Here is a 9,441-nt window from a genome sequence, read left to right as displayed (position 1 = left end):
CCGGACACTTCATTGTTGAATTTGCTCTCCGAGCCCCGAGCCCGACCCAAAAAAACTTGTCGCCTGTCCGTTTCAGCACTACAGCCCGCCTGTTTCTGTCTTAAGCGCCTTCCAGCTGTGACGAGAAGAAATTACGAGAATCCCCGCCTGACGCTCCCGAGTTTCAACGGAGCATTCATTCACTTCCACTTTTTCCGTGTGTCGGCTACCTGCCTCAAGCGGCGGCATACCAAGTAACACTAAACCACTGGCAGAGACTACCACTGGTGAGGTAGGCAACCACATAGGTACATGCTGTAGTTCTTGCTTTGCCAGGCCAGTGGCGATGCAGCTGGGAGTTCTATTCGCGGAGGTCGCAGGGAGTCGAGGCATTCATCAAATGATGGCGCCTTGGGCTTTGGGTACACATTGCGCGGTGGGGTTACTTTGGCATGCAACGCCTTCTGATATCACTTCACTTACGGAGACCTTGCCGCGCTGGTCAAATGAGCCCACCATTTTGCTGGCAACACTTCACGTTTACTAAGTAATATTAAAAGGATATGAAGCTGCAGTTTTATTCGGTATTGTTTGCGCTTCGCCAACAGGCTCTGTTGGCGCAACATGACACTCGGAAAATGCACTACCCGCAGCGCTCTCTTTTCAGCATGCTTGAACTCGCGCCTTTTGACTAGCATCGTGGAGATTCACGAAAACCCTAACGTGTTTTTGTCATCAGTACGTGAATCGTGCTCGCTCAGTTTTTGTCCGTTTGTGTGAGCGGCAGGGGTGTCACAATCAAAAAGCGCGGGAGCTCCACCAGCAACGATGACGACCGACGAGCCGCAGAAGCCCGAGACGGAGCTGACCGTAGATGCGCAGGCCGAGGCGATCAACCAGGCTCCCGCCTCCGGGTCCTCGGTCACGTCCACAAGCCTGGGAGGCCGCGTACGCAAGAGCACGCAGACGTTTACGTTCACACAGGCCAAGAGTGACGAGCCGGAGGAGTTTTCGCCTCCAGTAGGCAAGGGCGTCAAAGTACGAGAAATGGAGTTTGTCAAGAACAATGTAAGTCAACCCAATGTACAATGTTTAGTCCAGTTTGCAGTACTGTAATGGACTGATTGGTTGGTTGCTGCAGGTCGAGGCTTTGGGCAAGAAGCAGCACGACATGATCAAGCAGCTCTACAGCATCATGTATGGCCGTCGCTTCCAGCAGAAGAACGTACGCGAATAGGTGAATTAGAAGAGGTGAATTTTGTGTGAAGCTCACGAGGGCTTTGATGATTGGTACCGGTACAGGTGAAATTGATCAAGGAGCACATTCTGGACTTCTCAGGCATCATTGAGCAGGACGAGAAGGTGTGTGGCTACTGTAGGAGATAGAAAGATTGTTGAAGTGGTGGTCTGATTGATAATTATGATTGTTGCAGTCGCGGGAGCACCTTGTTGCCAAGATGGGCAAGTGGAAACTCATTTTCGTCCACGAAGTGATGGATCTGCTGGCGGTATGGACGGCAATCTAGCAGCTCATATCTTGTAGCAGTGTTAGTGCTAATGTTTGTTGCGTTTTGCTTACAGGTGGATCGCTCTAAGAAATCTTTTGACGAGGAAGAGAAACCGCACAACAAGGAAGCGCTGCTTGACCGGTTGGTGGACTGGCTGTACAACCCGCAAGTGACAAAGGTGCGAATGCGATGCGTTGGTCGAGTATTATCATTAAATTCTGTACTTTCGAAGTAATTAATATGTTGTCTGTTGGGTTTTGCTCGACAGCTTGGCGAAAAGAAGGCTGCGATTACTGCGAGGAAGGAGAAGGCCAAATCGAACAAGCGCGCGAAAAAGGCTAAAAACGCTAAAAAGAGCGACGGCGAGCCTGCGAAGAAGAAGCGGAAAACCACCAAGAAGAAAGCGGTTGCAGCTGACGAAGAGGAAGACGAGGAGGACGACCACGAAGGCACCGAGTCTGAAGGGGACGAATCATCCAGCGACTTTGAGGAAGCGAAAAAGGTTACCAAGAAAAGGAAAACCACTCGTCGGTCAAAGAAGTCGCGCGTGGTAGAAAGCGACAATGAGGAAGACAACGAAGATGACAATGAGAAGGTCGAATCTGCCGATAATGACGAGGAGCAGCCTGCTGCTGAGCCGGAGGAGGCCAATGCCGCTGACAAGGAAGAATCGAAGCCTGAGACGGAGACTCTGGGCGCCGATGTCTGCAGCAAGGTCAGGGATATCATCGCCCACGGTAACGCTGAAGAGCTGACAGTCAAGAAGGTAAGCGGGTTTTGTCTCAATTAGTTTCTGGACAAGAACTGATGGTGGCATGCTGCTCCATGATTGTGCAGATTGTACGGCAGCTGAGCGCGGACTTGGGTCGCGACATGTCGTCGCAGAAGAAGGCTATCAAGGAGTTCATCACGAACGACCAGGCGGAAATTTAGACTGCACTTTGAAGTTTTGTTCAATTCTTCACGGCAGCTACAGTAGTTCTATACGAATACTTGCTGCGTCCAAGCTTTTCATGACCCAGATCACACTTACGTGTGGCATGATAGCTTTTTGGATGCAGCTTGGTATTTTCTACAATTTAATGCCTTTTGATGTCTTTTTGCCTTATTTATTGTCCTTTATCACATCTGGTTTTGGTTCGTTTCAAATCAGCGGACACTTTTTGACGGCCTCCATCCATTTCGTGACAAGCAACACCATGGGCAAAAAGAGCAAAAGCAAGAGCACGCTGCTCGCCACCGCGGAGCCAACACAGCCTGCGTTGGAGCCTGAGGTGGTGGAGGCTGTAAAGGAGCAGGTAAAGAACCAGGACAAGTCCGCGCTGTTCGACGGCTTCGCTCAGAGCGCTGCGTTTTTCGGCAAAAAGGCTTCGTATGCGGTAGCGGTGGCGGATACGTTCAAGAAGGAGACGGAGACGTCTAAGGTGGCTGTGAGCGAAAAGGATAGAAAGAAGAAGGAGAAGAAGGAATCCAAGCAGAATAGAAAGAATCAAGAAAACGACGAGGAGGATGTTAAGGAGGATAAAGAGCAAGAGGACGACGATGAGACTGAAGTTGCGGAGACCAACGACGGTGATAAGAAGAAGAAGAAGAAAAAGAGCAAGAAGAAAACGACAGAAGGTGATGATCAGGCTGAAGAGGAGAAAGAACTCACGCCTGATGAACTCAAGGAGCGCCGCACAGTGTTCGTGGGCAATGTGTCGCTGGACGCCACACAGAAAGACATCAAGAAGCATTTTTCCGTGTGCGGTCAAGTTGAAAGCGTGCGTCTTCGACATCTTCCCATCGCCGGTTGTGCGGTGGGTGACGCGGGCAACCAGAAGCTCATGATGAAGGTCTGCGCCAACAAGAAAATCTTGACCACAGCTAAGGACAACTGCAACGCCTACGTGACGTTTGTGGAGGAGAGCAGTGCGGAAGCCGCGATCAAGCTCAACGGGACGGTGCGTTTTGTTAGATTTCGCAGTGAGCAAACCGAGTATATGTGCTAAGTGTTACTGATGCAAATGTTGCAGACTCTGGTCCAGATGAAGATCCGTGTGGACCGCTGCGAGCCTGTGATTGATGCGCGTCGCAGTGTCTTCATTGGAAATGTGCCGTTCAAGTGCACTGACGAGCAAATTTTTCAGTTCTTCTTGAAGCGCCTTAAATCCGATGACGAACCCGAGCCGATTGAGAACGTGCGTCTCATCCGCGACCGCGAGTCCGGTCTTGGCAAGGGATTTGGCTATCTGTTGCTGAAGACTCCTGCTCTTGTTGCCAAGACCCTGACGCTCCGTAATCTCAAGATGGAGACTCGCGAGCTTCGCGTGCAGGTGTGTGGCAAGCGCTTTAAGAACTTGCGTGGTGAGGAGACTACCAAGGAGAAATTTGAGGGTCTTCGTGCCTCTGCTGGTGCTCGGGCGCGTATCCACTTGAAGCGTAAAGTTGGTGCCGACACTCTCGACGGTGGCTTTGCTACAAAAAAGATGAAGCGCACGGCCGCAGCGGCCGGACTGGGCAAGAAGTTGAAGCCCAAGCACGCGGCGCGTAAGGCAGCGAAGGCCGCGGCTGAAGCTGCCGCTGCTGCTGGCAAAGGCTCAAAGAAACGAAAGCAAGATCACAGCGCGAGCAAGAAGGTGGACAAGCCGAAGGTCAAGAAGACTAAGCACAAGGACAAACAAGCTGCTCAAAAGTAGATAGAGCTCAACGAAAACATGCATTCTGTGATATCCATCATTTGCCTTTTCGTCTTTTTTCCGAATATCGAGTTCACGCTGTGAAACGAAGAGAGTGTTGGTCAGTTGGCTCGCGGTTGAAGTGGCGTGTAGCCAGCTCGATGCTTCCAACGCGTTAGAACCGCAATCACTAGTGCACAAGCAGCAGCTCCCGCTACGACACCCAGAAAGAGCAACTCCCAACTTCCCGGTGATGATTTGGCAGTTGCTGCGGTAGCTGTGTTCCTTGTTTTAGAAGCAGCAGATTCTCCGAGAGGGAAGTCGCTCAGTGCCATGTACATGAGGCTCATCACTCCAGTGTGCGGCACTGTGTTGTTATACAGAGCCACGATCCGAACGATGTCCGTTGTGCGCATACGACGTGGCGGATTGAAAGTGCACGTACTCATAGAGATGACGTATCCGTCTTCATTTCCAGCCTCGCTTCCTGAGCCGTACTGCGGTACAGAAGCACACAGTAAGTCTCCTGTGGCATCATCGTACAGCTGGATGCCCAAGCCACCGCGATGCTGATGACCAACTGCGTACACTAGCTCCACTTCGCGCTCCGGTTCTGGGGGATGCTGACGATACGCGAACAGCGGGATGCTGCCATTATCCAGTCGCTGGCGTGTCGACAGCGTGTGGACACATCCAGGATGTGTGTCTGGGTCGCACACGGGCACGTCGTACTCGACGTTCCCCATGTGTTCCAGAGCTCCCGAGGCATCGCAACACGCCGCAAGATATAGCGGACGGTTCTCTGACACGATGTCGGCGTATTCCAATGAGTAGCGCAAGTGGTAAGTGGCCTGACTCGGCCCAGACACCTCCAGCTCATTGTGCTCGAGGCAAAACTCGGCGTCTTCGCAGCAGCGCAGTCCTCCGTGGTACGTTTCAGCCGAGCACACTGTGTTCTCTTCGAACTGCAACTGAGCATTGCAGCTTCCGTTGCGGAAGTGAATGCCATTCACCGAATTATCAGTGACCACATCTTCGGCCGTACAGGGGCACTCCAAGCAGCGATGCGCACGCTCTGGCGCCATTTCACGGGTGTTGATAATGTGCACATTGGCCACCCACTCGTCCTCCTCCTCAACAGTCATAAATGCATAAGGAAAGTAGAATTCCTGCGGCGTGCCTCGACACTCGGTACCGGCACCGAAAGCCACACTACGACTGAAATTCTTCGGTTTCATGGGTGCCCAGCGACTCTTCATGGCGTCGTATTGCTTGTGCGTGCTGCCAAACACGTGATGATGGAGGTAGGCGTCGTATGTGGGCACAGGCACGATGTTGCCACTGACATCTTTCTCCACGACTTCGGCCTCAAAGCGATACACGGCGATGGGACCCTTCGGGATCGCGAGGCGGTGGAAAGCGTTGGTCACTTCCCCCTGGAGAAGTGGCAGGGGCGGTGTTAGCGCGGTGTAGCGCTTGGTCACCGGCTTCTCAGCCACCGCAAGCGAGCAGACGAGCAGCACGACTGCGAGTGACTGCAGCATTTTCACTTTGAGCCCGAGTCTTGCTTCTGGCCCGCAGATTGAAGAATGGGACGTCGATGCGGCGAAGAGGGTGCGAGCGATCATCACTCCTCGCAGCGAGGAGTGATGAACGCTAAAAAAAAAGGTCAACGTTGAAGTTGATTACGAATTCACTTTCAGTATCATGTAAATGGAGTAAACGTTTGCTATTTAGCTGCAGCAAGAAGAGATCAAGTCTAAGACGCAGGAAGCGTCTTCTAGCCTGCCTAGCAGATGGAAGAGCGTCGCTAGCAAGTCTGATTCACTCTCATGTCACTACTCGTCGTACACGTTATCCCACCCGAAGCGGTACTGAGCCACTCATGACGACGCGTTGGCCAGAAAGATTGGCTGCTAGCACTGATAACCCACCTTGTGCTTCATCGTCCTTCATGACGCTATCGAAATGAGGGACCATGTGATGCAACGACTTTTCCGAAATGGTAAAGCTGGTTGTGATAGTGGCGAGGAGAAAGTTTGCACCAATGTGATGAAGACGCTGCAGCCGATGTTGAGATCGTCGAAATACACGGAAAAACGCTTCCAGCTCTTCCGTAACGATTCGTGTCCACGTACGAACCCGCCGTTCATGTTTGATCCCATATATTGTTGCAGGAAGCGCTCACAGTAACTACGTAGCGCTTTAGGGACGAAGCCATGACGAAAGAGATGGAAGTACTCAGTGGCAACGTCCCATATTGTCCGGGTAGACGAAAAATTGTGACGCCGCACCTCAAGATCTTGAAATTTCTTCACGAAGCCTTTGAATATCCTCCTCACACTCCATCAAAAGTCCGTTTTTTTTGTTCTATAACGAATCTCTTTTTGACGACGGCGTTCTCGAACAGACATGCTGCGTTGGTGATCGGGGATAACACGAGACAGGGGTTCAGTATCTTGTGTAGCAACCGGGTCGTCGGTGTCTTCGAGGAACCGCGAACGCTTGCGGGTGCTACTCGGTTTTGAAAACTTTATCGCCGTTGGATTGATATCGCCTTTAGTGTGCAATTTGATCAATGGGTCGTCCTCTTCGAACGATAGCAGTGCTGAACCTCGTTGTTCGGGAAGTGGTGAAGCCATTCTGTCCTTCACTTTGATATTGAAAAGCCGACGGTCTCGGGAGCAATGGGTACGCTGCACCACTCTGCCTATCACATTGTCGCTGAGTGACTGGTAATTGGGCGGGTGAAAAGACCAAATATCCATCGCACGCTCGAGTGTGTCAATCTCCGACGTTAATAAACTGTGACCCAGACGCGTTCCTATTTAGAAGGTCGGTCTGAAGGAAAGGCAGGTATACGAGCCAGCTGTATAATGATGAAGACACACAATAAATAAGATGAAGAACTACTAAGTACTCGTACAGTATCTTCAGCACTTACAAATCCAGGTACTTCAAGTATTTTTTCGTACATGAGCACTTAATCCGACATGCTGCACCCAAGCTTGCTATCACTTAGCAGACTGCAAACATTTGGCTTGAATTTCACAGAGTTACAGCTCTTCTCCGTCAATGTCCGAATCCCAGCTTCGAAGTTGGTCGAAAGCAACACCTTGCCGCATTCAAAAGTGCAGCATTATTCCTGCCTTTCGCAGCTACTCTAAACCCCGGTGTGACTAAAGCACCGTCAAATACACGTGCGACGTCGCTCAGATTTCCCAGCAGGCGAAGCAGAGGCGTCAGTAAATCTGATTGACTGTAGATACCAACTACACACCCACTCTTATCGTCCCAGTCAAAGCGCACCGAGCCGCGCAAGGCAAGTGTCTTGCCGTTAAGTTTAGTGGCTAGTGAGGACAGCTCAACCTCATTACTGTCCAAGAGAGGAAATGCCCTTAGCAGCGTGCTCTTGGAAAAGGTGATTCTTGTAGTCGTGATGGCGTTTACTGAATGTGTACCAAGTTCCATGAGTCCGTTCAGTCTGACATTAAAACCGTCGAAGAGTAGTGATAGCAATCTCAAATTTTCTAGCATTTTTTCCGGCCCGTACTCGAACCCGTCTGCCACGCCCGGCGACATTGATTTCTGCAAGAAACTCATCGCGTATTCATATAGTGCTCCTCCGGACAAGCCGTACTGAAAGAGGCGGAAATACTCGGTAGCAACACCCCAGACAGTCTGCTTAGTAACTATACCGCTGGAAACCCAGTGAAGTTGGACGTTGAGATCTTCGATCTCACTCGCAAGTGCTCCCACGTCGTCCTCAAGGTCTGTCATGCGCTTCTTCTGCTTCGCTCTGTAACGCTCTTGGTTTAGGCGATGGCGTTCTCGTTCTGGGTCACTAGTCAGAAGTGCTTCATTATTCATCGAGGTGGTGTCTTTCCTTCGGGTATCGCTTGTGGCACAGCGTAAGTGCAGCGTCGTATGAGACCTCCATCGAGTTGGTCTTGCTAGTTTAGCTGCTCTTGTTCTACCAGCGTGGCCCCTCGCCACCTCACGCGTGAATGATTCGACATTGTTGACGAAGCATTTCATTTTTTGAAACTGTGCTTACTTTTTTTTTTGGCCGATGCTACAGTCCATGCGTCGACTCAGTTTATTTTCCATGTACAGTAATACTCCATGTAATGTCCATGTGTCGAAATAAATTACTTACCACTGTTTTTAAAATCCATAGTGAATGGAAGTTGTTAGACCTTCGCAAACGAAAGTCCTCTGACATCTCTCGTACATACCGGTATACAGAAGTCAGGAGGTCAACCATACGCATGAACATTAGGCGGGTCGATTCCAGTTTCAATAGAAATGAGATTGTATTAGTTGCATTATGGCTTGCTACCGTGAAGCACGAAGTGAAGGATGCGGAAGCGTAACAGCGTTAGACCAATCGGAGTTACGTCCAGCGACACACTCTTGTCTACATATCGCCAAAACCTCAACATTACGTAGAATCCGCAGTTGTATCCGTCTGTCTGGATCGGTCCATTGACGGACACAACTTTGAAGTCGTCGCTGAGCGTAGTAGCCAGATCCCACGACATGCGGTCCAGTACGTCCTTGTACGTCTTCAGGTTCATTGAGTCGTAGTACAGGACATTGTTCTGCTTGCCATCCACGATCATTGCACACCAATGCATGTTCCCAAAATTTACAGGAATGAGCAGTACATCCGCTTCAGTGAGTAGTTCCTGAACCTTTGTCTTCATTTTTTCACTCATAGATTTCTTCTTCTTTGACGCCGAGGCTGCCTCGACACCGACGATGCGAACGCCGGTGCCCGTCCTGTACAATCTCGCGCAAAAAGCCAAAATCAGCGCATCATTAGCCCATTGGGGCGGCTTGAGACGGTACAGCATCGCGTAGTGGTAATCGTTGCCGTCAATTGGGATGGTATCTTGGGGATAGGCGCGAGCAATGGCCTCTGCCATGCTCTGAAGTGTCGATTGTTGTGCTGCTGGTATGGCGCTGGCTGCATCCTGTTTTAACCATTTGGTAAACGCCATTCCATCATCACACGAACGCTTCACGTTTGCTAAGTATGCCATGGCCTCAATCTGTTCGCGTGAAAATGTTCCGATACCCGCGATGTAGACACACTCGATCTCCGGGTTTTGTCCGTTGCTGTCCATGATTTGTCCAGGTATTGTAGATGTTTCTTCGTCTTTTTGTGTAGTTTGACTCTGGGTGAGTACATCGATGGCTGTTTCATTGGTGTTGCTCACAGGCAGCACGGCAACGCACTTGTCCAACAGTTTGGGTGGAAGTAGGTAGAACGCGTTTTCATTCAGCACAGG

General features: G+C 50.7%; 3 protein-coding genes across 3 annotated transcripts; 2 read left to right on the top strand and 1 right to left on the bottom strand.

Annotated features, from left to right (window-relative positions):
• Positions 1–788: 788 nt before the first annotated feature.
• On the top strand, positions 789–2,584 carry PITG_06869 (uncharacterized protein; the record flags this gene model as incomplete). Its single annotated transcript, XM_002904803.1, has 7 exons — positions 789–1,047; positions 1,121–1,204; positions 1,282–1,341; positions 1,413–1,487; positions 1,561–1,665; positions 1,756–2,253; positions 2,325–2,584. The coding sequence occupies 7 exons, from the start codon at positions 808–810 to the stop codon at positions 2,418–2,420; spliced, it is 1,158 nt and encodes a 385-aa protein (XP_002904849.1).
• A 102-nt stretch (positions 2,585–2,686) lies between these two features.
• PITG_06868 (RNA-binding protein, putative) lies at positions 2,687–4,165 on the top strand (the record flags this gene model as incomplete). Its single annotated transcript, XM_002904802.1, has 3 exons — positions 2,687–2,872; positions 3,131–3,430; positions 3,503–4,165. The coding sequence occupies 3 exons, from the start codon at positions 2,687–2,689 to the stop codon at positions 4,163–4,165; spliced, it is 1,149 nt and encodes a 382-aa protein (XP_002904848.1).
• Positions 4,166–4,266: 101 nt separating this feature from the next.
• PITG_06867 (uncharacterized protein) lies at positions 4,267–5,720 on the bottom strand (the record flags this gene model as incomplete). Its single annotated transcript, XM_002904801.1, has 2 exons — positions 4,267–4,387; positions 4,484–5,720. The coding sequence occupies 2 exons, from the start codon at positions 5,686–5,688 to the stop codon at positions 4,267–4,269; spliced, it is 1,326 nt and encodes a 441-aa protein (XP_002904847.1).
• Positions 5,721–9,441: the final 3,721 nt, after the last annotated feature.

This window comes from Phytophthora infestans, genomic scaffold (genome assembly GCF_000142945.1).
Source record: "Phytophthora infestans T30-4 supercont1.10 genomic scaffold, whole genome shotgun sequence".
Classification (NCBI taxonomy): Eukaryota; Oomycota; class Peronosporomycetes; order Peronosporales; family Peronosporaceae; genus Phytophthora; species Phytophthora infestans.
Note: the sequence above shows the minus strand (reverse complement) of the source record. Positions and strands in the feature narration are given on the sequence as shown.